Source organism: Leucoraja erinacea, chromosome 4 (assembly GCF_028641065.1).
Source record: "Leucoraja erinacea ecotype New England chromosome 4, Leri_hhj_1, whole genome shotgun sequence".
Lineage (NCBI taxonomy): Eukaryota > Metazoa > Chordata > Chondrichthyes > Rajiformes > Rajidae > Leucoraja > Leucoraja erinaceus.
The window spans coordinates 99,280,460-99,308,433 of NC_073380.1; the positions used below are offsets into that span (position 1 = coordinate 99,280,460).

General features: G+C 44.0%; 1 protein-coding gene across 1 annotated transcript; it reads left to right on the forward strand.

Annotated features, from left to right (window-relative positions):
- znf706 (zinc finger protein 706) lies at positions 1–27,849 on the forward strand. The gene is made up of 4 exons (XM_055634854.1): positions 1–151; positions 17,082–17,218; positions 20,450–20,570; positions 27,605–27,849. The coding sequence occupies exons 2-3, from the start codon at positions 17,084–17,086 to the stop codon at positions 20,543–20,545; spliced, it is 231 nt and encodes a 76-aa protein (XP_055490829.1). The 5' UTR covers positions 1–151; positions 17,082–17,083; the 3' UTR covers positions 20,546–20,570; positions 27,605–27,849.
- The last annotated feature ends 125 nt before the right edge of the window (positions 27,850–27,974 follow it).

Genomic DNA, 27,974 nt, shown 5'->3' on the forward strand with positions numbered 1-27,974 from the left:
TTGGTCACGTGTGGTGCCGGGGGGGCGGGGACGTGGTTTGACATTTGTCTCGAGCAACAACCGTTGACATTCGGTTTCCCTCCACGCGCCGCGAGTGCCGGCGGCTCCATTGTGTTCGCGAGCTCAGCCCGGCCCGGCCGTGTCTTGTCCGGTGAGTCGACGCTTCAATATAAAGGAGGGGGAAGGGAAGGGTCGAGTCCCTTTTGCTTAATTTCAGTCAGATGCCGTAGGGTAGGGTTAGAAAATCGCCTTTTCAAAAGGAGCGAGACAAAAGGGTAAATCATAGATTGGGAGGGTGTGGGGTTTTCGCCGATGCCTGTGACTTAGTGACGCTCCGGTTTAGTGTGAGTAATAAAGCTCTTGGCCGTCGCTCTCTCGCTCGCTCTCTCTGCCTGTGGGGGAAGTTTCTGACTCTGCTGCCATGTGATGTGATGAGAATCCAAGATGATTTTACTTGTGTGAATCTTGTATAACTTTTAAAACTTGCCCGGCAAAGGCCTCTTGCAAGATATGTGTTCGATTAGTATGTATGACTTAAGACCTATCAAAGCAACGAGGATTTGGTGATCTAGAAATCGCCAAATGAAAGAAAGATCAGCATTATTTCTGGTGCCGAGTGAGTTTCTCTGGCAGGACGGCGCCCTTTTGCTCATCGGGAGCAGTTTGATAGAGAGAACCAAAGATTTTGGAGTGAACTGAAATGTATTTAATTAATGTGCATGTAAAGTGTGGCGCCTGCTGATAGTAAAGACGAAAATATTCCAAAGGTAGACGCAAAATGCTGGGGTAACTCAGCGGATCAGGCAGCACTCCATGGCATGAGTCGGAACTCCCGTGTTAACTTCAGACTCCATGATGTTCTCCAGGGATGGCTGCTCCAGGACCCGCTGAGTTACTCCGGCATTTAAGTCTACCTTTGGTATAAACAAACCAACACCTCCAGTTTCTTAGGTACACAAAAATGCTGGAGAAACTCAGCGGGTGCAGCCGCATCTATGGAGCGAAGGAAATAGACGACGTTTCGGGCCGAAACCTCACCCTCTGAGTTTCTCCAACATTTTTGTGTACCTTCGATCTTCCAGCATCTGCAGTTCCTTCTTGAACACCTTCAGTTTCTTGTTTTTTTTTTACAAGGAGATACTCTAATTTACCAACGTTCTTGACGGAAATGAAGTTGTACTCTTCTGTGGGTTCTTGCCACCAAGTGTTCGCAGAACTACGTTATTCACTCTTAACTTCATTTCCAAATAATAGTTTGTGTTAAAAGATTCACTCTAATTTACCTTTCAGTTAGCCATTAGCATTGACCAAAAACACTTAGGCCATACTATTCTATATAGGGGGGTTGCACGAAAGGTCACTGGGTCAGAGGGCTCGACGCACGGAACCGCTAAATCCAAATGGAAGACATCCGTCACTTCCGGTATATGTTATTAATGTTGGAAACGCGTACTTTCCTACCTGTTAAAAACCGCCAAAATGTTGGATTTTTGCGCTGAAAAAAACTGGGAGTCGGGGTAAGTGTGAGAGACATGTACCCAACTTTAGAATTCCAAACGTGAAGCGAAATTAAGGTATAGAGAGGCGAGAACTGAAGGGACTGCAGCAGCTAAAGTGCTTGGTAAACATTGAAAATATTGGGAATTATCGCGTTTGCTCACTGCATTTCATCATTATTTGTGTTTTTCTTGATTCCTTTGGTATCTAAAAAGTCTCAAAAGTAATGAATCTGGCTGTAAATTTTTCTACCGTGATTTCTCCTCACTTTTGGAATTCTGAAGTAGGCTAAATGTCTCACACACTTATCCCGATTAACATAATTATTTACAGCGCAAAAATTGACAATTTCAGCGGGTTTTAACGGGCCCGCTACGCTGGAATCAATGGTAAGTGCCTACCTGCAGTTCATCGCGTGTAATCCATTTGGAGTAGCCTAGCAACAGTACGGGTCATGGGTCGTGACCCGACTACCGTGAAACCTCCCTATACCCATATTTCCCGGCAATGATACGCACCTGCGTCGAAGATGCACCCCACAATTTAAGTTGTTATATTTTGGGAAAAGGATGGTAGGACAGGATCAAGGGTTTGGTATAGTCCATGGGTTGGCAACATTGCCTGTGGACTGGCTACAGTTCCCAGATCCCTCGCGTCCCCGGGACTAGTTGTAGTACTCAGGTCGCCTGCACCGGGACTAGTAGAGAGAGAGAGGGAGAGAGCCCAGGTCGGAGCAGCCAGCCTTCCACCCATATCCGCTAACCTCCACTGTGGCAGGCGGGTGGGCCGGCAGAAGGTGCTGAGGTGGCGGCCGGTTTCGCTGTCTGGTCTCGGCACCCGCTCGCAGCCACCCGAGCTACTTCCCTCCCCAGCCACAATGCGGTGGCTCAGCGCCCGGAGGCAGTGGTGAGTGAGTGAGTTGCTGGCATGATCCCCGACCACCTTCTTCTCAATGCTCCTGCCCTCCCCACAACTTTACCCCTGGCCAGACTCCCCACACGCTGTGAAAGGAACTACCCCCTCCCCACAGCAGCGCTGTCCTTTTACAGCCGCATCCCATCAACTGCCAGCAATGAGGGATAGAACATCGTTCTTGATGTTGCTGTACTGATGGATAGCCAAGTCTATCTTTCTTGGCTAACAATCTAACCTTCGGCCTCCAAGTCGCAGGTAAAATTTTGTGCCTTTTTGGGTAAAAAATAGTGTCTTCATTGCCAGGAATTACCGGTTAATGCATTTACCGGTTAATGCATTTCAAGAGATCTGTACAAGTCTCCAAGAAGCCTAGTGGGGTTTCAAAGGTATTTTATTGTTACTTGTGCCAATTAAGGTGCAGTGATCTTCGAATTACCATACAGCCATACTAAAAGAGCAACAAGACACACAACTACATAAAAGTCATCTCTCTCTCTCTCTCCCCCTCTCCCTCTCCCTCTTCCCCCTTTCGTAAATCCATGCTGACCCGGATCGATCCTGTTACTGCTATCATCTTTTATAATCGACTCCAGCATCTTCCCCACCACCGATGTCAGCCTGACTGGTCTAATTTCCTGTTTTCTCTCTACCGCCTTTCTTAAAAAGTGGGATGACATTAGCTACCCTCCAATCCACAGGAACTGATCCTGAATCTATAGAACATTGGAAATTTAAAACCAATGTGTCCACGATTTCTAGAGCCACTTCCTTTAGTTACCTGGGATGCAGTCCATCAGGCCCTGGGGATTTATCAGCCTTCAGTCCCATCAGTCTACCCACCACCATTTCCTGCCTAATGTGGATTTCCTTCAGTTCCTCCGTCACCCCTGATCCTCTGGCCACTAGTATACAGGTGCACAACCTTTTATCCGACAGCCTTGGGACCAGACACTTTTCGTAATTTGGAATTTGTCGGTCTTCGGAATGGAAATTTTTTAGCGTAGATTTTAATGGCTGGCTCAGTGGTAGAGTGCCCGGCTCATATCCGCAAGGTCGCGAGTTTGCGCCTTGGTCCCGGCAGTTCCTTGGTCGCGAGTTTGAGTCTTCAGTGTAGTTTTTTTCTTGCAGAATAAATGTCTGTATGAAATGCAGTGTGTTGAATGAGTTCCTGAATTTGTAAATGTGACCGCAGCATTGAATCACCTCCCGCACTCATGTCACCCTAGCGGGGCTACATTCCCTAAGGCGGCCTAAGGCGACATTTTCACACTCTTATATCCCTGTGCAGCAGAGGCGCCAAACGTGAGCTTTGGTGTGCAGACGACATCCTGGAAAAAATGTCTGGTTTCTTCCAGGTAGGCGATATACCCTCCCGCGCAATATACCCTCCACTTCTCTTTTTAGTTCCCCTTTCTTCCAGGACCGACCCGAGGTTCCGCTGTCACCTCTGCGGGCCACCCTCGGTGACCGCTCACTCAACTTTGTCTTGGGATTCCTACTCTCCCGGTCAATGTACCCTCACCTTCTCTTTTATGAATGGGGATTTAGTTCCCCCTTTCGTCGAGGACTGACCGGAGGTTCCGCTGTCACCTCTGCGGGCCGCCCTCGGTGAACGTCCTGTCTCCCTGTCCCTGGGATAGCAGGGGGCGATCAAACAGCACAATACCCCCCTCCCCCTCCAACTCCAGAGGAATCCGCTCTCCGATGGGCCGCTACGGCGACAAGTGGCAGTTCGCCCACAGCCCGAGCTGCGCCACCCCAAGAACAAGACGCACCTTGCGCACCATCAGTTTCTGCCCCTCTGGAGTTGGAGCGGGGCTGGAGTTGCTGATCTGGGATCTCCGTGCTTGCAGTGGGCCTGGGGGTCGGTGTCCCGATGAGGGGGCACAGCTCGGGCTGTGGGCGAACTGCCACTTGTCGCCGTAGCGGCCCATCGGGGAGCGGCTCCTGGTGGTCCCGATGTCTCCCGCTAGTTTGCAGTTTTCCTCTGGAGTTGGAACGGGGCTGGGCTGCTGCTGGCTGTGGGTCTCTGGGATCTCCGTGCTTGCAGTGGGCCTGGGGGTCGGTGTCCCGTTGGTCCTGACGTCTCCGGTGACTGGCATTGCCGACGTGAAGACAGTGCAAAGCCCCCACGCCGGTGCAATGGGCGGGGAGCTGGAGAGGGGAGGGAAGGGGTCACACACATGGCCGGGAAGCAGAGGGGTGTAGGTGGGGTGAAACTGAAGGGAGCGACAATCTGCAGCTCCCTGCCCGCTGAGTTAAAAAAGTTCCCACGCAAGACTCACGATACACTGTGTATCGTGAGTCTACCGTGGGAACTTTTTTAACTCAGCGGGCAGACAGCAGCATATTGTCAATTATTAACCCTCCCGCGCAATATACCCTCACCTTCTCTTTTATGGATGGGGATTTAGTTCCCCTTTCTTCGAGGACTGACCAGAGGTTCCTCTGTCACCTCTGCGGGCCGCCCTCCATGAACGTTTTCAAGGACCTTTTTTCAAGGACTGAAAAAATGTCGCTATTCGGAGGTTTTCGTTATTTGGATCTTCGGATAAAAGGTTGTGCACCTGTATCAGGAAGATTGTTTGTGACTTCCTTAGTGAAGACGGATCCAAAGTACCTGTTCAACTCATCTACCATTTCCTTTGGCTCCATAATAAATTTACCTTTTTCAGTCTTCAAGGGTCCAACTTTGGTCTTAACTAATTTTTTCCTCTTCATATACCTAAAGAAGCTTTTACTATCCTCCTTTATATTCTTGGCTAGTTTACCTCCGTGCCTCAACTTTTCTCCTCGTATTGCCTTTGTAGTCATCTTCTGTTGCTCTTTAAACATTACCCAATCCTCTTGCTTCCCGCTCATCTTTGCTATGTTGTACTTCTCTTTTATTTTTATACTGTCCCTGATGTCCCTTGTCAGCCACGGTCACCCCTTACTCCCCTTGGAATCTTTCTTCCTCTTTGGAATGAACTGATCCTGTACCTTCTGTATTATTCCCAGAAATACCTGCCATTGTTGTTCCACTGTCATCCGTGCTAGGGTATCTTTCCAGTCAACTTTGGCCAGCTCCTCCCTCATGGCTCCATAGTTCCCTTTATTAAACAATAACACCGACACCTCCGATTTACCCTCCCTCTCCAATTGTTGATTAAACTTGACCATATTATGGTCACTACTTCCTAATGGCTCCTTAATCTCAAGTTCCTTTATCAAATCCGGTTCATTACATAACACTAAATCCAGAATTGCCTTCTCCCTGGTAGGCTCCAATACAAGCTATTCTAAGAATCCATCACAGAGGCACTCCACAAACTCCCTTTCTTGGCGTCCAGTACCAACCTGATTTTCACATTCTACCTGCATGTTGAAACCCCCATAACAACTTAGCCTTACCTTTACTACATGGCAATTTTAACTCCTGATTCAATTTGTATTGTATTGTATTGTATATCTTTATTGTCATTTTCCTGAGTACTCACATACCCAGAGGAAACAAAAAAAAGTTGCTCAACCAGTGTCCATTCAGTGTGCAGTAAAAATAAATAGAAATAAAAATACATATATCATGAACAAATTAACACTCTACTCTCTACTAAACATAAACAGGCGTTCTGATCGGCAGCGGCACGACAGTGGCTCTGCTGCAGTGTGTCCAGGTTGGTGCGCGATACTTTGGCAGGGGGCAAAGTCCATTTATCAGTCTTATAGCCTGCGGGAAGAAGCTGAGGAGCATCCTGCTGGTTTTGCAGCTAATGCTCCTGTACCTCTTCCCAGATGGCAGGATGGAGAATATGTGATGCGATGGGTGGTAGGGGTCTTTGATGATGGAGATGGCTCTGCTGATACATCTCTTCCTGTATATGTCCAGCAGGGAAGGGAGTAGAGCACCAATAATCCTGCTGGCGGTCTTCACAATCCTGTCTAGTTGGTGCCGTTCGTGCACCTTGCAGCCTATATCCAGACTACTGTTTGGGGGCCTGTAGATTAGTCCCATTAGGGTCTTTTTACTCTTAAAGGCAGCATCCTCACTGATTCTGGGAAATTGCTGGTCCTGACCACTCATAATTAAGAAGCACTTGGTTTAATATAGAAAACTAGAATTTGTGCATTGATGACAAACAAGAGCATGCCGGATCGCAAGCATCCAGACATAGAAACATAGAAAATAAGTGCAGGAGTAGGCCATTCGGCCCTTCGAGCCTGCACCGCAATTCAATATGATCATGGCTGATCAGTATCCTCAACTAAACTCAGTATCCTGTACCTACCTGCCTTCTCTCCATACCCCCTGACCCTTTTAGCCACAAGGGCCACATCTAACTCCCTCTTAAATATAGCCAATGAACTGGCCTCAACTACCTTCTGTGGCAGAGAGTTCCAGAAATTCACCACTCTGTGTGAAAAAAGTTTTTCTCATCTCGGTCCTAAAGGATTTCCCATCTATCCTTAAGCTGTGACCCCTTGTCCTGGACTTCCCCAACATCGGGAACAATCTTCCTGCACCTAGCCTGTCCAACCCCTAAAGAATGTAAGTTTCTATAAGATCCCCCCTCAATCTTCTAAATTCTAGCGAGTACCACCCTGTGAGCGGTTGTAATTTTCACATTTTCTTCATCTACCACTCAAAACTGGATTAAAGCAAATAATACCTGATTGCAACGGGCTGTCTAAGAAGAGAAGATAGTTTTCCATCTTACCGGTCTCAAAAATTGACAGCATTCTTCCATTCTTCTGCCCAGTATACTCTGGTTCATTTCTCTAAGTCCACTGATGTCACAGGCACTCGCCACCCTCCGTCTTTAAAATATAACCTGCCCTGTGTAACTCCTTTACACTTTGCCCCTCACCTTCAAGATATGCCCTCTAATATTTGATATTTCCATCCTGTGGGCAAAATGTTCTGACAGTTTATCTGACAATTTTATATACTTCTATCAGGTTCTCCCTTAACCTCTGGCGTTCCAGGGGGAAAAAAAATCAAGTTTGTTCAATTTTTCCTTGCAGCTAATCTAGACATCATTTAGGTAAACCTCCATTCCAAAGCCTCCACATCCTTCTCATATTGAGACAACCAAAACTGCATGCAATACTTAAAATGCCTAATCAAAATCCTGTAAAGCTGCATGTGATGTCTCCATTGCCTGCCTCTTTTTTCAAACAAAGATACAAGAGACTGTAGATGCTGGAATCGGGATCAACAAACAGTCTACTGGAGGAGCTTTGTGAGTTGACCAACATCTCTGGGCGTAAAGGAATGTTCGAGATATGTCAAAATCTCAGCTGCTACCCAACTTGCTGAGTTTCTCCAGCAAATTGTTCTATTTGCTTTCAAACCTATGTTTGTATTAAATATTGCACAATTTTGTTGCAGTTTATTGCTTCTTAGAACAAGCTGTTGAAATTAATTAAATGATCATCATAAACGTACTGACTACTTGATGGTCTAGGCTGCTGTATTACCTCTCTCACAGTGGGGTTCAACAGGTCTTGCAATTCCGACTTTTTAAAGTCCAAATGAAATGAATGATTTGAATTTAAATGGAAAAGGCAATTGAGGGGGTTGTAATTAAAGGTGGCAGACAAGGCAAGAATTGCACAAAATCATAACCAGTAAAAAATGGAGACATGAAGGATCCTGAGATGTATTACTACAGATGCTGAAGATAGCAGGACTGAAAGTAGTTCATGCATATGTTTTTTTTTTAACCTATTGCCAGAGGTAAGTGCAGCTGATGCTAAAGTTGTAACCATGGCATTTTATATATAGTTTCAGTCACCATGCCTCGAGGTGGTGTGGGGGACACTGAATGAGTGCCTTTTTTCATAAGCTTCATGAATCCATGATTAAGGTGGAAAAGTGTTTTTGTTCCATGATTTGTTACCTGGACATGGCTTGGGAGATGTGATATACCTGTGCTATTGGAACTAAAGATCATATAGCAAGCAAGATAGACCACTCCTTCTAAATACAATGGGCTGCCGTGTAGTACGCAGCGGGGCTAAACGTTGGCCTTTTTTTCATCCATTTCAGTAACCCGACCCGCCTCGCAGTGTAATCAGCATTGCGGGGGAACAATTTGTGTTAATCTATCTATCTATCTATATATTATATATATCTATAAAACTCTGGGGCCATCCGACCTACTGCCGACCGGCGCCCTTCCTGCCTTTCGATTCGTGCCCGATACTCGCAGATGTCCAATCGGAATGGCCGATGCTCGCAGATGTCCAATCAGAATGGATTCATTTGCATGTACGGCTGCCGGCTGCATTTCGTCCTTTGATTCATTGCCACGCCCAATCTAGACGCTCAATCTCCGAGATATTTTCCATTTGGTGATTTTATTTGATCCCAATGGCTGTCGTGAACCTCCATTTGTTGATTTAGGTCCATTGTCAAGGTACGTGAAGCCAACAGTTGTGAACCTGGGTTTTAGGATGGACAGTGACTTTAAATTAGATCGCCAAATATGCGCGGTGGTTAAGTCCAGCTTCTTTCACCTAAGGAAGCTGGCGAAGGTGAAGCCCATTCTCGAGCGGCAGCATTTTGAGACAGTAATCCATGCCTTTATTACATCTAGGCTGGATTACTGTAACGCGCTCTATTTTGGTGTTGCTCGTTCTTCACTGGCTCGTCTCCAGTTGGTTCAGAATGCTGCTGCTCGCCTTTTAACAGGGACTCGAAAGAGGGAGCACATATCGCCAATTCTGGCCTCCCTACACTGGCTCCCGGTGCACTTTCGGGTTCATTTTAAGTTACTGTTATTTGTTTTTAAATCTCTGAATGGGCTCGCCCCGCCTTACCTCTCTGAGCTGCTCCACCCATACACTCCTGCCCGGTCCCTCAGGTCAGCTGGTCAGCTGCTCCTGGAGGTACCGAGGTCTAGTCGGAGGCTCAGAGGGGATAGAGCCTTCTCTGTTGCTGCTCCGGCACTCTGGAACACCCTGCCGCTGCACATCAGACAGGCCCCCTCACTGTCCATCTTCAAATCCAGTGTTAAAACGCATTTGTACTCCCTGGATTTTGACCATGCCTGAGGCTTTGCTTCTGTTTGTGGTGTTTTTGATGTTTCTTTATTTTACATGTCTTTTCCTACTATTTCTTTTGATTGTTATTTTTGGTGTGTATTAACTTTTTTGTCAATGATTAGTGATGTACAGCACTTTGTTGCAGCTATGTTTGTTTTTAAAGTGCTCTATAAATAAAATTATTATTATTATTATTATTATTATTTCGGTAGAGATTTCGCTTTTCTTTCTAAGTATCCGCTCCTCATTTCATTTCGTCGTGTTGAAGTACACGTTTTTAATCAAATCCTTCTCCCCCCCCACACCCCCAAGTATTTCAAAAATAAACAGGCTTCTCCATTTACATGTCAGCTTCCAACACACTTCGAAACAAAGTTGCAAGACAGGAACACTGAACTTTTCACTGCTGCAGCAGGCAGGGGAGGTGCCATTGGATTTTTTTTTAAATCCACTGCTGAGGGAGGCAGGGCAATGCTGGAATCTTACTTTTGGGAACGGCTTCAGTTCCATTGGAGGAGACGGGTGCATGGTGGAATATTGGGTTGGGGGATCACACCATTGGGGGAGCAGACCCAACGGGTCTGCACTTGGTCTAGTATACTTTTAAAACTCTGGCCCCATCCGACCGCCTGCAGTACGGATCCCTTCCTGCCTTTCGATTCGTTCCCGCCGTGCGATGTCACAATGTCCGATGCTCGCGGACGTCCAATCGCGATGCCCGACGCTCGCGGACGTCCAATCGGAATGGATCCATTTGCATGTACGGCTTCCGGCCGCGTTTCTTCCTTTGATTCTCCGCAACTCCGAAACCGGACGCAGAATCGCCGACGTCTTTTCCATTTCGGTAGAGATTTCGCTTTTCTTTCTAAGTATCCGCTCCTCATTACATTTCGTCGTGTTTAAGTACACTTTTTTAATCAAATCCTTCACCCCCCCCCCCCCCCACCTCAATATTTCAAAAAGAAACTGGCTTCTAACCCATAGAAGCAGCCCCAGCCCCAGCCCCCTGGTGAACGTTCCATCGTGTGATGTCACAATGCCCGATGCTCACAGATGGCCAATCGGAATGGATTCATTTACATATGCCTTTGCAGGAGCCACAGCCCCTGGTGAACGTTCCATCGTGTGATGTCATAATGCCCAATGCTCAAATACATTGTTGCCATAGAGAACGCTCAGCGATTATTCAAATTCTTCACTAACTGTCATTCCGAGATGAGGAAAACATTTTTCACACAGATAGTGGTGAGTCTCTGGAACTCTCTGCCACAGAAGGTAGTTGAGGCCAGTTCATTGGCTATATTTAAGAGGGAGTTAGATGTGGCCCTTGTGGCCAAGGGGATCAGAGGGTATGGAGAGAAGGCAGGTACAGGATACTGAGTTGGATGATCAGCCATGATCATATTGAATGGTGTTGCAGGCTAGAAGGGCCGAATGGCCTACTCCTGCTCTTAATTTCTATGTTTCTCTGTTTCCCTCTCCTCACCCCTCTCCCTCTCCCACCCACCCCTCCCTCTCTCCCCCACCCCCCCTTCCCTCTCTCCCCCCCCGCCCCCTTCCCCTACCACTCTGTCCCTCTTCCACCAGCCCCTCTACCCCTCCCTCCCCCCTCTCCCACTTCTCTCCCCTTACCCCACCCCTCTCCCTCCCTCACCCCTCTTTCTACCCCTCCCTGTCACACCCCCTTCCCCTACCCCCGTCCCTCTTCCACCACTCCCGCTACCCCCTCCCGCCCTGCCCACTCTTCCCTTCTCTCTCCTCCCCCTCTCCCTCTCCCCATCCCTCTCTCTCCCCCGCTCCCTTCCCCTCTGTCCCTCTTCCACCACTCCCCCCTACCCCCTCCCTCTCCCACTTCCTCTCCCCTTACCCACCCCACCCCTCTCCCTCCTCCACCCGTCTCTCCCCCTCCCTTCCCCTCTCTCCCCCACCCCCTTCTGTCCTCTTCCACCACTCCCCCTGTCCCCCTTCCACCACTCCTGCTACCCCTCTCCCCCTCCATCCCTCCCTCCCTCCCTCCCCACTCTTCCCCCCCTCCCCCCCCCCACACACTCTCCCCCTCTCTCCCCCCCCCCCACCCCTCCCCCCCCCCATCCCACTCTCCCCCCCCCTCCCTCCACACTCTTCCCCCTCTCCCTCCTCATTCCCTTACCGTGCACAGTCTCTGCCTTTAAGAAGGAACTACATATGCTGGAAAGTCGATGGTCGACATAAAAAAATGCTGGATAAACACAGCGGGTGCGGCAGCATCTATGGAGCGAATTGAATGGTCAACGTTTTTGGCCGAAAACCCTTCTTCCGGGTTTCGGCCAAAAACGTTGCCCTTTTCCTTCGGTCCATAGATGCTGCTGCACCCGCTGAGTTTATCCAGCTTTTTTGTTGTTGTTCCAGCCTCTCTCTCTCTCTCTCTCTCTCTCTCTGCCCTTCTCTCTTCTCTCGACTCATGCACACCCGCTCCAACCCCTCCCCCCCCCCCCCCCCCCCCCTCTCCCCCCATCCTCTCCTCCCCCTCTTCTTCTCCTCCCCCTCCCCCTCTCCACCCTCCTCCTCCCCTTCCTCACACAATATTTTTTGTGGGGGCGGGTCCACAGTGTGTGTGACTGTTTGTGGAGGCAGCCACGCGCTCTCCATTCAAGAAGACGCTCATCTGTTTGTGGAGACGCGAGCTTAGTGTGTGACCAAAGATCTTATAGCGGAGCTCACCGCTACAAGATCTTCGTGCGTGACGACACACGCTCACCCCCCCCCCCCCTTTGGTGCAGGAGGCGCGCGCAGCATCTGAACGTTCAGTGATTGTTGGAATTGCTGGAAGATTGGTCCCGATGTTGGGGAAGTCCAGGACAAGCGGGACACAGTTTAAGGATAAAGGTGAAATCCTTTAGTACTGAGATGAGGAAAACATTTTTCACACAGATAGTGGTGAGTCTCTGGAACTCTCTGCCACAGAAGGTAGTTGAGGCCAGTTCATTGGCTATATTTAAGAGGGAGTTAGGTGTGGCTAAAGGGATCAGGGGGTATGGAGAGAAGGCAGGTACAGGATACTGAGTTGGATGATCAGCCATGATCATATTGAATGGTGGTGCAGGCTCAAAGGTCCGAATGGCCTACTGCTGCACTTAATTTCTATGTTTCCCTCTCCCCACCCCTCTCCCTCTCCCACCCATCTCTCTCTCCCCCACCCCCCTTCCCTCGCTACCGCTACCGCCACCCCCCCTTCCCCCTACCCCTCTGTCCCTCTTTCATTCACCACTCCCCCTACCCCTCCCTCCCCACTCTTCCACTTCTCTCCCCCTTCCCCTCCACTCTCCCTCCTGACTCTTTCCCCTCTTTCCCACCACACCTCTCCCCATCCCTCCCTCCTCCCCACCCCCCCCTCCCCCACATCTCTCTCCCCACCTCTCACCCCCTACCGCGCTCTCCTTTCCTCCCCTCCCAAATCTATCCCGTTTCCTCCTCCTCCTCCCTCCCCTCTTCTCACCCCCCCCCCCCCCCCCCCCCCGCAAACGCCGTTGGGGAAACAGACCCAACGGGTCTGCACTTGGTCTAGTATATCTATAAAACTCTGGGGCCATCCGACCGACTGCCGTCCGGCGCCCTTCCTGCCTTTCAATTCGTGCCCGATACTCGCAGATGTCCAATCGGAATGGCCGATGCTCTCAGATGTCCATTCCTACGCACCGGTAACATTCATGATTAAATTAAATGGAATGTCCGAGAAACAAGCATATTGGAGATTTAACCCACAAATTTTGAACGAAAGATCATGCCAGGAATATATTATTAAACAGATTCAAATATTTTTTGAGGTAAATGACAACCCTGACACACCTATTTCTCTTATGTGGGAAACGTTCAAAGCGTATGTTCGAGGTACATTAATTTCCGCCCAAGCATTTTATAATAAAGAAAACAGGATTAAACAACAAGCACTGGAAAGTGAAATCAAACAACTAGATATAGAAAATGCGAGAATACCATCTACGTTAAAACATAATAAAATTGCTGTATTGAAATATAAATTAAATAAAATGTATTCAGAACAAGTAATAAAACTTTATCAAAAAAACAAACAATTACATTTTGAATTTGGAGACAAACCACAAAAATTATTAGCACGCCAGTTACGAAAAATGGAAGGGGAAAAAATAATTCATAAAATTAGAACAGAGACAGGAGAATTATTAAAAATGCCCAAGGATATAAATGATAGATTTCTCCAATACTATCATAACCTTTATTCAACTAAAACCGTAGCACAATCAGAAGGAATAGCAGATTTTTTTAATAAAATGTAATCTAAAAGGTTTAGATTCAAACGATAGAGAACTATTAGAAAGGGAGATTACGATAAAGGATATTGAGGATTCTATTGGCTCTCTAAAAAACGGTAAAGCAGTAGGACCAGATGGTTTAGGTTCCGAATTTTACAAAAAAATTTATGATTTGCTTTGCCCACGCCTACAAAGACTGTATGAGTATATCTATACTCAACAGAAACTTCCAGACACTTTAAATGAATCTATAATAACACTTATTCCTAAAGCTGATAAAGATCCGGAAGACCCGGGATCATACAGAGCAATTGCACTTCTGAATACAGACCAGAAAATATTAACTAAAATACTAGCGCGTAGATTAAGTACAGTGATGAATAAATTAATACACCCTGAACAAACAGGCTTTATTCAGAAACGGTATTCATATTATAATCTAAGAAGATTATTTAATATTATATATTCCAAGAGAATTATTAATGAAGATCTAGCAATAATCTCACTTGACGCTGAAAAAGCATTTGATCAGGTCGAATGGCCTTATTTATTTTCGGTGATGGAAAAGATGCAGCTAGGGGAGAAATTTTGTACATGGATAAAACTGTTATATACAAATCCCACGGCTAGAATACTTACTAACCAAAGGTTGTCATCTAAATTTAGTCTGTCTAGAGGTTGTAGACAAGGATGCCCGTTATCTCCATTATTATTTGCACTTGCTATTGAGCCACTGGCAGAAAGAATTAGGGGGCATCCGGAAATACACGGGTATAACACTAAGGACACAGTGAATAAAATTTCTCTATACGCAGATGACGTATTAATTTACATTACAAAACCAGAAATTAGTATCCCAAACTTATTAAAGCTAATAAACCAATTCGGTGCACTTTCAGGATACAGAATAAATTGGAATAAAAGTGAAATTATGCCAATAAGGGAACATAACAAACAGATAATACAACAATTTCCATTTAAAGTAGTAAATGAAAAATTTAAATATCTAGGTATTTATGTAACTAAGATATATACATCATTATTTAAAGCAAATTTCCCCCCATTATTGAATAAACTACATAAGAATATCCAATACTGGAAAACACTACCTATTTCAATGGTTGGCAAAATTAATGCCATAAAAATGATTTTTTTACCGCAAATATTATACCTTTTTCAGACGATTCCGATATACCTGGCAAAACACTTTTTTTTTAAATTGGACTCTATTGTTAATGATTTTATCTGGGATTATAAGAATCACAGGATAAACAAAAGACACCTGTGTAAATCAAAAAGTAATGGAGGCTTGGTTTTACCTAACTTTTTGTTTTATTTCTGGGCAGTTAATATTAAAAATATGAACTTTTGGTTGGAAGAAATAGACCAGCAACCAGACTGGTTAAAAATGGAAAAGGAAGATTGTCTACCTTTTGATATTGGTTCGATATTATTTGCTACGTCTAAATTAAACAAAAAAATTTATAGGGAAAACCCTATAATATTTAGTGCTATAAGAATTTGGAAACAATTAAAAAAGACATTAAAATTAGATAACGTATCACTTTTTCTTCCAATTGTGAATAATCCTTTGTTTAAGCCTTCATGGTTAGACGGGGGTTTTGCACAATGGAAGAATTATGGAATTAAAAATATGGGACAACTTTACAAGGAAGGCACCTTTCTGACATTTCAGGAGTTGCAACAGACTTATGGACTTCGAGGAAATGATTATTTCAGATATCTTCAACTTAGAGATTATGTAAAATCGAATTCTCAAAATTTTCGAATTAGAAACTCAGAAATTCTTGATGAATGTTGGAACAAACATCCTAATACAGAAAAATTAATATCTTATATATATAATATCTTATTAGACAGTGACATTCCTTCGACGGACTTACACAGACAAACATGGGAAAAATAATTAAATCAAGTAATAACGAAAGACACTTGGGAAGAAAGTTTACAACACATACATCAGTGTTCACTAAACGCCAGACATTCTCTAATACAATTTAAAGTAATACATAGGTTACATTATTCAAAAACAAAATTACATAAAAATTTTCAACATATCTCACCTATATGTGATAAATGTCAACATTTAGAAGCTACATTGTCACATATGTTTGCAAACTGTACAAAAATTAAAAAATTCTGGGTAAATATTTTTAGTATAATATCTAAAGTAACCAACACACAATTGGAACCAAATCCAAAATTAATAATACTCGGAATATTAGAAGTAAATCAAACATTTAGAATAACACAAAGAAACTTTATTGATTATAGTTTAATAACAGGAAAAAAATTAATTCTAAAATTTTGGAAAGGCCCTACGGCCCCCACAATCAAAATGTGGATTATAGAAATGACGGAGACCTTAAACGTGGAAAGAATCAGATTTTCCCTGTTGGACAAACAGGAATTATTCGTTGGAACATGGTCTCCTTTTATTGATTACTTAAAGGGTCAGAATAGTTCAGCACAGGAACCTGACTAGCACTCGGGCTAAAGATTGGATGAAATGCTACACTCTGAAATGTACGAACATATCTCGAATGATGTTTTTTATTTTAATAAATTTTTCCATTCTTCTTTAACTATCTCTTTCCCCCTTTTTTTCTTTTTTTTTTTTTTTTTTGTTTTTTTTTTTCTTTCCTTTCTTTTCTTCCTCTATTTCATCTATCTCTTTAGTTCTATCTAGTTTAAAAAAAAATGAAGAAAAAGGCAAAAAGTATTGGAGACAATGTAATAATAACCGACAATATTATCAATTTAAAAACGTAAGACAGTAATGATGTAATAGATTATGTACCTATCTCCAATAAAAAATATTTTCAAAAAAAAAAAAAGGAATGGATCCATTTGCATGTACGGCTGCCGGCTGCATTTCTTCCTTTGATTCATTGCCACGCCCAATCTAGACGCTCAATCTCCGAGATCTTTTCCATTTCGGTAGAGATTTCGCTTTTCTTTCTAAGTATCCGCTCCTCATTACATTTCATCGTGTTGAAGTGCACGTTTTTAATCAAATCCTTCTCCCCCCCCCCCCACACCCAAGTATTTCAAAATTAACTGGCTTCTCCATTTACATGTCAGCTTCCAACACACTTCGAAACAAAGTTGCAAGACAGGAACACTGAACTTTTCACTGCTGCAGCAGGCAGGGGAGGTGCCATTGGATTTTCTTTTTAAATCCACTGCTGAGGGAGGCAGGGCAGTGCTGGAAGCTTACTTTTGGGAACGGCTTCAGTTCCATTGGAGGAGACGGGTGCATGGTGGAATATTGGGTTGTGGGATCACACCATTGGAACTATCTACATGTAGCTGACCAATACTACAGCTTTTATTATTTTGTCTACTTAGGTATGGCCCGTGGACATCAGAAGGTGCAGTCCCAGCAGCGGAATGCAAAGAAGCAGGCTGAACAGAAAAAAAAATCGGGACATGATCAGAGGACTGCTGCAAAAGCAGCTCTTGTCTACACTTGTTCTGTCTGTAGGGTAAGGGGAGCTGGGGACAAAGCATTCTTCTGAACAGCTCTACGTCCTAGTTTAGGACCTAATGAAGTGTGACAACAGTTAATCTTTATTAATGGAAAAAATGACAAATATGCCTTATGGACTAGAATCTATACAATTAAGCCCATGCACAAATCCGTTTTGTAAGTTAGGTTTCTTTCACTCCTTTAGTTATACAATGTTGTCTTTACATGGCCTGGATTTTAATTATTTATGTAATTTTGTACCAATTACTTTAAATTCTCTGCTTGGGCTCAAATAAATCCCAAACTCTTTATATATAAATTTATCTTAACACATTTTGATTCCCTTCAGTATTGACTGTCCTTTAGTTCTCAGACCATAAAATATTGCAGGCGGAAATTTTCACTGTCTGGTAAACCCTCGCTATAACAGACCACACGGGGGGAGAAGGGTAGTGTCCATTATTACCAATTGTCTGCTCTAACTGAATATGGGGGTTCATATGTACAGCACTATTGGAAAAAACAACCAATAAACGTACAATACACAATAAACAGTGAAGCACATAAAATACACAATGTCTTGGGACGTGGTAGTGGTGCCACCTTATAGCGCCAGGGACTTGAGTTTGGTCCTGATCTCTGGTGCTTCCTGTGACAACGTAGGTTTCCTCCAGATGCTCAGGTTTCCTCCCATGTTACGGAGACGTGCACATTTGTGGTTTGGTTGGCTATGCAGGTTGTGTGGGTTACTGGTGGAGCCGGGGGCCCGGGTTTGATCCTGGTCCCCTCCCCCCCGGGTGCCCTGTCACACCAGCTCCACCCCACATACAAAGTGATCACTTGTCAGCGCAGACTCCGTGTTTCCATGCTGTATCTCTATACTAAACTAAATTAGCTCAAATGTGGAATTCTTCAAGTTTTCAAAAGACTTTTACTAGGACAGTAGAAAAAATAGCAACATCAACGTACTGTGCCAGCATCCCTAAAACTAAACTAAACAAAAATCGCTCCATTCACCTAATGGTCATTCTGTGAAACAACAAACTCTTTCTACAACAGATTCATAGAAACATAGAAAATAGGTGCAGGAGTAGGCCATTCGGCCCTTTGAGCCGACACCGCCATTCAATATGATCATGGCTGATTATCCAAAATCAGTACCCCCCCCATTCCTACTTTTTTCACCATATCCCATGATTTCATTAGCCTTGAGAGCTATATCTAACTCTCTCTTGAAAACATCCAGTGAATTGGCCTCCACTGCCTTCAGTGGCAGAAAATTGAACAGATTCACGACTCTGGGTGTAAAAATGTTTCCTTGTCTCCATCCTAAATGGCCTACCCCTTATTCTTAAACTGTGACCCCTAGTTCTGGACTCGCCCAAGATGGGGAACATTTTTTCTGCATTTCGCCAGCCCAATCCCTTAAGAATTTTATATGTTTCTATAAGATCCCCTCATCATTCTAAATTCCAGTGAATATAACCCCAGTCGATCCATTCTTTCATCATATGTCAATCCTGCCATCCCGGGAACTAACCTGGTAAACCTACGCTGCACTCCTCCAATAGCGAGAATGTCCTTCCTCAAAATAGGACACCAAAATGGCACACAATACTCCAGGTATGGTCTCACCAGCGCCCTGTACAACTGCAGTCGGACCTCCTACTCGAAGACCAAATCATCTCGCTATGAAGGCCAACATGCCATTTGCTTTCTTCACTGCCTGTTGGACCTGTATCCTGTACAACTAGCCACTTTCCTCAGTCTCCTCCATTGTCACAATGAAGCTAAACGCAAATTGGAGGAACAGCATCTCCTATTTTGGTCGGGCAGTTTACAGCCCGGTGGTATGAATATTGGTTTCTCTCACTTCAAGTAGCCCTGGCATTCCTCTCGCTCTCTCATATCATGGTTACTTTTTTTGCATATCTTTCATGTATGTGCACACTCACCCAACCTCTCCAAGACACCTTGCAGCCTCATAGCATCCTTCTTGCAGCTCGCACTGCCCCCCAGCTTTGTGTCATCCACAAACTTAGAATATGTTACATGTGATTCCTTTGTCTAAATTGTTAATATATATTGTAAATAACTGGGGTCCCAGCACTGAGCCTTTTCGTGCCCCACTAATCACTGTCTGCCATTCTGAAAATGACCCGTTAATTCCTACTCTTTGCTTCCTGTCTGCCAACAGTTCTCTATCCATGCCAATACCCTACCCCCAATACCATGTGCTCTAATTTTGTACATTAATCTCTTGTATGGGACCTTGTCAAAAGCTTTTTGAAAGTCCAGATACACCACATCCACTGGCTCTCCCTTATCCATTCTACTTGTTACATCCTCAAAAAATTCCAGTTGATTAGTCAAGCATGATTTCCCCTTCATAAATCCATACTGATGTTGTCACCCAAATGCGCTGTTACTACATTTTTAATAATCGACTAAAGCATCTTCCCCACTGCTAATGTAAGGCTAACTGGTCTATAATTCCCTGTTTTCTCTCCTTCCTTTCTTAAAAAGCGGGGAGTTACATTTAATTGCTTCATCTAATTTGGTCTGCTATAACCAAAATCCATTCTAAAGAGGTCTGTTATTGCGAGGGTTTACTGTCTATAAATCTGTTTTTTTAACTTTTGAAGTAATTAAAATTCTAACTCTAAATAAATGAAATTGCTACTTTGTAGTCAGTGCAAATGGCAACAACCCTTGGCAGGACGTAGATTTTTTGAAGATGGAAGAGCTGGTTAGTTGTGCTATATTCTTTATACTCAATAAGTAAAAGACACCATATAACAATAGGTCTTCAGTATGGAAAGCTAAATTAACCAAACTCCTCGCCAGTGATAGTTTGGCTCATGGGAGAACCCAAACTGCCTAATCAAACACTACCTGATGGTAGCAAGATTGACAGTGAAGGATTCTGGCCCTTAAATATTATTCACAGTGATTTATTTTTATTGCATCAATTTATGTTAGAGCATAAATTTCTATTTGAAAGTATTAAAGTGCTTAGGTTTTTCTAAGCTGGAGTAATTCTTAGTTTGATATTGCTCCTCAAGAGAAGAATACTGACCAGACCTCAATTATAGCTTTTGGAAAGAAAAATAAATATTATTGAAAAGATCAGCTGTGTTAAACTGAAAATAACATTTCTAAAATCTCATTTAGTTATGACTGTTACATTTTGATCTATCTTTCTAGCTGTGTTTAATGATTATTTGATTCTAACTTTGTCTATTAGACCCAGATGCCAGATCCAAAAACATTTAAACAGCACTTTGAGAACAAGCATCCTAAAGCACCAATGCCACCAGAACTTGTTGATGTGCAGGCATAGATAAATTGTCAACATGTTATTTCTGGTATGTACTGTTTTGATATTTTGAAATTTCATGTGACCAGTTGTCACTCCACATTCTCTATTTGGATCCATGTAACTAAATTATTCGTAATTGGAACAGAGATTCAGGGGTAGATTCAAGATTCAAGAGAGTTTATTGTCATGTGTCCTAGATAGGACAATGAAATTCTTGCTTTGCTTCAGCACAACAGAATATAGTAGGCATAAATGAATAAATACAGAACAGATCAGTGTGACCATATACCATTGGGAAAAAAAATATATATATATACACACACACACACACACACACATATATATATCTGTGTGTGTGTGTGTGTGTGTATATATATATATTTTTTTTTTCCCAATGGTATATGGTCACACTGATCTGTTCTGTATTTATTCATTTATGCCTACTATATTCTGTTGTGCTGAAGCAAAGCAAGAATTTCATTATGTGTATATATATATATATATATATATATATATATACACATAAATAAGCAGATAAAGCGCAATGATCTATAAATGTTCAGAGTTTTGTTTGAGTTGATTATTTCATGAAAATAATGCATTGTTCAGTAAAAATGTGCCTCAAGGCTAAAATTCAGATCCATGACATGTTGGCACAATGCAGACATTGTGCAACATTTGCAAAAAAGATACTGCCTGCATTGAATTTTGGAAAAACCCAGATGTAAGCAGAAGCTGCTTTGACAAGATAGTAGTATATTTAATGGGAAATCTGGCTTGTCCAAATAAAACAATATCTTTTGCCAAGATTGTAATATGCTGAAGAATTTGCCGTGAACCAGAAATCTATTATCCCCCTTAAAAATACTGAACCTTTAAAACAAGATGGCTTGCAAGATTTCCAGCAGTCTAAAGCTGCATAATACTAATTTGATTTCGTTTTGTGCTACACATTGTCTTTGTTCAATGACAATGACGTGCTCTGTTTCTTGCACTGCTCTTGTATCCAATGGTCTTGGTACTTTTGATAAGGAATATCCCTTGTGTCTCTAGATTATTAGCTTGATGGTGGAAATGGGTAACTGCAAAAATGGTGAATTGGGCATTAGATTAAATGTCCAAATCCTGCCACTGTTTAATCAATAAAATGCTTGTTCTGAACATATTATATATATCTATATATATCTATATATATATATATACACACGCACACACACACGCACACACACACACACACACACACACACACACACACACATCATCTGAATTGTTCTGAACATTTCTCCATCGGTACTTTTGAAGTTTTTCTCCAAACTGGTTCCAATCAAGAATTGTAAAATAATTTAAAGCTTCCATGTAGACTATTTGTAATTCCATGTACAGGTGCACAACCTTTTATCTGAAATTCCAAATAGCGAAAAGCTCCGAATACCGGACATTTTTTCGGTCCTTGAAGAAAGGTCCTTGAAGACGTTCACCAAGGGCGGCCCGCAGAGGTGACAGCGGAACCTCCAGTCGGTCCTCGAAGAAAGGGGAACTAAATCCCCATTCATAAAAGAGATGGTGAGGGTACATTGCGCGGGAGGGTTAATAATTTACAATCTGCTGCTGCCTGCCCGCTGAGTTAAAAAGTTCCCACGGTAGACTCACGATACACAGTGTATCGTGAGTCTACCGTGGGAACGTTTTAACTCAGCGGGCAGGCAGCAGCAGATTGTCGCTCCCTTCAGTTTCACCCCACCTACACCCCTCTGCTTCCCGGCCATGTGTGTGACCCCTTCCCTCCCCTCTCCAGCTCCCCGCCCATTGCACTGGCGCGGGGGCTTTGCACTGTCTTCACGTCGGCGATGCCAGCAGGTCAGTGCCAGTCACTGGAGACGTCAGGACCAACGGGACACCGACCCCCAGGCCCACTGCAAGCACAGAGATCCCAGAGACCCCCACAGCCAGCAGCAACTCTAGCCCAGCCTCGTTCCAATTCCAGAGGAACCCGGGTTGCGGATGAGGGGGCGCAGCTCGGGCTGTGGGCGAACTGCCACTTGTCGCCGTAGCGGCCCATCGGGGAGCGGGTTCCTCTGGAGTTGGAGGGGGAGGGGGATATTGTGCTGTTTGATCGCCCCCTGCTATCCCAGGGACAGGGAGACACAGCGGCTTTTGAGAATGGTGGGCAATCACTTCCAAAGTTCTGCCGACACAGTCAGTACGCCTCTCCTACACTTGTCTCCCGCACTAAGATCATCTCGCAGAGAATGATCCCATCCTAACCCTCCCTATTCTCTCCTATTCTGCAAGAAAAAACTACATTGAAGACTCAAACTCGTGATCGAGTAACTGCCGGGATCGAGGCGTAAGCTCGCGACCTTGCGGATATGAGCCGAGCACTCTACCACTGAGCCAGCCGTTAAAATCTACACTAAAAATCTTCCATTCCGAAAAATTCCGAATTACGAAAAGTGTCTGGTCCCAAGTCTTTCGGATAAAAGGTTGTGCCCCTGTACATGAATATAAGATAGTGGTTATTTGTCAAGAAGCATCAAATATGGAATGCTGTAAACTGATTAGTTTACACACTGGAGAGAGTCAATGAGTTAATATTTAGGACAGCAACATTTTGGTGGTTGACTTATTCGATCAGTTTACAAAATGCATGATATAGCTCAGTGGTAGAAACCTTGCCAGAACAACAGGATATTAGGATTCAAGTGCCATTTTCAGGATTTGAGCGGATAAACTGGGAATACAATCAGCATTGTTCTGAAGTGTTTTGTGATTAACTAATCATTTAAGTGGACTTCAATCTCTGCAGGATTTGAAGTATGAATGTTCTAGCTACATTACTTATTAACCAAGCATGGGGATATCATGTCACATATCTCAATTTGTTTGTGGTATTGTGTGCAAAGTGGCTTCGCTAATAATTGATCTTGGAAGTATTTCCATCGGCTTTGACATGTATTTAAGGGTAATATCAAACCTTAGAGTGCCCTCCATAATGTTTGGGACAAAGACCCATCATTTATTTATTTGCCTCTGTACTCCACAATTTGAGGTTTGTAATAGAAACAAAATCACATGTGGTTTAAGTGCACATTGTCAGATTTTAATAAAGGCCATTTTAATACATTTTGGTTTCACCATGTAGAAATTACAACAGTGTTTATACATAGTCCCCCATCCCCATGTCAGGGCACCATAATGTTTGGGACACAGAAATATCATGTAAATGAAAGTAGTCGTGTTTAGTATTTTGTTGCATATTCTTTGCATGCAATGACTGCTTGAAGTCTGCGATTTATGGGCATCACCAGTTGCTGGGTGTCTTCTCTGGTGAGGCTCTGCCAGGCCTGTATTGCAGCCATCATTAGCTTATGCTTGTTTTGGAGGCCAGTCCCCTTCAGTTTTCTCTTCAGGGTATAAAAGGCATGCTCAGTTGGGTTCAGATCAGGTGACTGACTTGGCCTCAAGAATTGACAATTTTTTAGCTTTGGAAAAACTCTTTTGTTGCATTCGCAGTATGTTTGGGATCATTGTCTTGATGTAGAATGAACTGTCGGCCAATGAGTTTTGAGGCATTTGTTTGAACTTGAGCAGATAGGATGTGTCTATACACTTCAGAATTCATTATGCAACTACCATCAGCAGTTGTATCATCAATGAAGATAAATGTCAAAGTCAATTTTATTTGTCACATGCACATCACATGCAGTGAAATGAATTTGCCAGCAGCGATACACTTAAAGAACACACAATACACAATAAAAATTTAACACAAACATCCACCACAGCATTCTTCACTGTGGTGGAAGGCAACAAAGTTCAGCCAGTCCTCCTTTGTTCACACGCGGTTGGTGCCATAGACCATCCGTAGTCGCCGCTACACACGGCACGATGTACAGGAGATGGAACACACTTGGAGGTCCCGAATCGGCACTTTCCTACTGGAGTCCGCGACTTCAGGATGTTGTAGGCCGCAAGTCGGCGGTCGGAGCTTATCCCCTGCGAGGGATCCCAGGCCTGCCTAGGAGCTCCGCAGAGCATGGCTTCAGGATGTTATAGGCCGCAGGCCGGCGGTCGGAGCTCTTTTCCGACGATCCCCAGCAAGGGATCCCAGGCTCCGGATCATAAGTCCACTCCACGCCCGTGGCTAAAAGCTCCACAGACCACAGTCCCCGCGGTGCCAAAGTCACCAGGCCAGCGATCGGAGCACTCCTCTTTGGCGACCCCGGCAAGGGTTTGCCCGTTCCGCGATGGAAAGTCCACGCTGCTCCGGGCCCGACTCCGGGAAAGGCCGCACCAATCCATGGTGTTAGGCCGCGAGGGAGGCGACATGGAAAAAGTCACCTCTCCAAGGTGGAGGCGGCCGAACGCGGTTTCCCCCTTACCCCTCCCCACCACCCCCCACATGAGACGTATCAAGAGACTAACACCAGACACACCAAAAAAAACAAGAAACTAACACCAGACACACCAAAAACCAAAAAAGGTAGAAAAAACGAACACGCTGCTGGCGTGTGAGCCAGTATCTTCAGCAGCCATACATGCCCAGGCCATAAAAACCCCCACCACCGTGCTTCACAGATGATGTGGTATGACAATAGACAGTAGGCAATAGGTGCAGGAGTAGGCCATTCGGCCCTTCGAGCCAGCACCACCATTGTGATCATGGCTGATCATCCCCAATCAGTACCCCGTTCCTGCTTTCTCCCCATATCCCCTGACTCCGCTATCTTTAAGAGCCCTATCGCTCTCTTTTGAAAGTATCCAGAGAACCGGCCTCTAACGCACCCTGAGGCAGAGAATTCCACAGACTCACAACTCTCAAGAGAAAAAGTGTTTCCTCGTCTCCGTTCAAAATGGCTTGCTCATTATTCTTAAACTGTGGCCCCTGGTTCTGGACTCCCCCAACATCGGGAACATGTTTCCTTCCTCTAACATGTCCAAACCCTTAACAATCTTATATGTTTAAATAAGATTCCCTCTCATCCTTCTAAACTTCAGAGTGTACAAGCCCAACCTCTCCATTCTCTCAGCATTTGACAGTCCCACGATCCCGGGAATTAACCTTGTAAACCTACGCTGCACTCCCTCAATAGCAAGAATGTCCTTCCTCATGTTAGGGGATCAAAACTGTACACAAAACTCCAGTGGTTTTACTAGGGCTCTGTACAACTGCAGAAGGACCTATTTGCTCCTATACTCAACTCCTCTTGTTATAAAGGCCAACATGCGATTTGCTTTCTTCATTGCCTGCTGTACCTGCATGCTTACTTTCATAGACTGATGAGCTAGGACCCCCAGATCCCTTTTCCCAACTTGACGCCTTTTAGATAGTAATCTGCCTTCCTGTTTTTGATACCAAAGTGGATAACCTCTCATTTATCCACATTAAACTTCATCTGCTATGACCCCTGGTTTGGATCTTGGGCAGTTCTTTCTCTCCTTCATATCCACACCTGAAGAGTGTTTCTGATCCACACAAATCCACACCTGAAGAGTGTTTCTGATCTGTCGGATGGGTGTTTGGGGATTTTTCTTTATTATAGAAATAATTCTTCTGTCTTCAGTTGTGGAGGGCTTTCTTGGGCTGCCAGTCCCTTTGCGATTAGTGAGCTCACCAGTGCTCTCATTCTTCTTAATGATGTTCTAAACAGTTGATTTTGGTAAGCCTAAGGTTTGGCTAACAGTTTTATTCTTAGAAACATAGAAAATAGGTGCAGGAGTGGGCCATTCGGCCCTTCGAGCCTGCACCGCCATTCAATATGATCATCCAACTCAGTATCCTGTACCTGCCTTCTCTCCATACCCCCTGATCCCTTTAGCCGCAAGGGCCACATCTAACTCCCTCTTAAATATAGCCAATGAACTGGCCTCAACTACCTTCTGTGGCAGAGAATTCCAGAGATTCACCACTCTCTGTGTGAAAAATGTTTTTCTCATCTCGGTCCTAAAAGATTTCCCCCTTATCCTTAAACTGTGACCCCTTGTGTCTGAACTTCCCCAACATCCCCAACATCGGAACAATCTTCCTGCATCTAGCCTGTCCAACCCCTTAAGAATGTTGTAAGTTTCTATAAGATCCCCCCTTCTTGTTTCTCAATCTCATAATGCCTTCTTTGACTTTCATTGGCACAACTTTGGTCATGTTGATGAACAGCAATAAAAGTTTCCAAAGGTAATGGAAAGACTGGAGGAAAGACTATTTGCTGAGAGCTCTCTTATACCTGCATTAAGGAGGCATTTAAACACAACCTGTGAAGCCATGTGTCCCAAACATTATGGTACCCTGAAATGGGGGCACTATGTAGGTTACATTTGCCAAGAAGTACTTAAAAGAGCAACCGCAGTTCTGGAAAAAGGTCTTGTGGACACATGAGACGAAGATTAACTTGTATCAGAGTGATGGCAAGAGCAAAGTATGAAGGAGAGAAGGAACTACCCAAGATCCAAAGCATACCACCTCATCTGTCAAACACTGTGGTAGGGGTGTTAGGGCCTGGGCATGTATGGCTGCTGAAGGTACTGGCTCACTTATCTTCATTGATGATACAACTGCTGATGGTAATAGCATAATGAATTTTGAAGTGTATAGGTACATCCTATCTGCTCAAGTTCAAACAAATGACTAGAGCAAGACATTGATCCCGAACATACTGCTAAAGCAACAAAGGAGTTTCAAAGCTAAAACATGGTCAATTCTTGAGTGGCTGTCAATTACCCGATCTGAGCCCAATTGAGCATGCCTTTTATATGCTGAAGAGAAAACTGAAGGGGACTAGCCCCCCAAAACACCATGCTAAAGATGGCTGCAATACAGGCCTGGCAGAGCATCACCAGAGAACACACCCTGCAACTGGTGATGTCCATCAATTGCAGACTTCAAGCAATCATTGCATGCAAATGAAATGCAACAAAATACTAAACATGACTACTTTCATTTACATGACATTGCTGTGTCCCAAACATATGTATATATATCTATACGCAATATTAAGAATGTTTATGAAAAGTCAGTCATGCAACCAGCAATCTTTTTCTTTGCTGATTTTAAACTGATGCATTTCTTTTTTTCTTTATACAAAGACTGCAAGTCACTTATTAAAGCCATATCCTGGAAGAAGAATCTGCAAGTGCAGCCTAATTCTGGCCAACTATAACAAAGAACTACAAATACATTGCTTTCTTGCCCTTTTATTTCCTTCTGGGCCATGAGTACATCCACTCTAATGCATTGTTGACATTGCAGAATTTTTGATTATTGTAAAAGGATTTCAACTCTTGTAACTGCTCATTGTGTATAATATTTAATAAAATAGTAATTTGATTTATTTACAGCACTGTCTGCCATTTATGATATCTTAAGCTTAAAATGGGTTGTATAAAATCTCATTACTCTTGCAATCTGTTGAAGTTACAATACAAATTTTAATGACGTATAACGTTGCACTCCTGC

Coding starts and splice junctions, on each gene's coding strand:
- znf706 (XM_055634854.1), top strand. CDS start 17,084: ATGGCCCGTGGACATCAGAAGGTGCAGTCCCAGCAGCGGAATGCAAAG. Junction 17,219..20,449: donor ACACTTGTTCTGTCTGTAGG/GTAAGGGGAGCT, acceptor TTTGTCTATTAG/ACCCAGATGCCAGATCCAAA.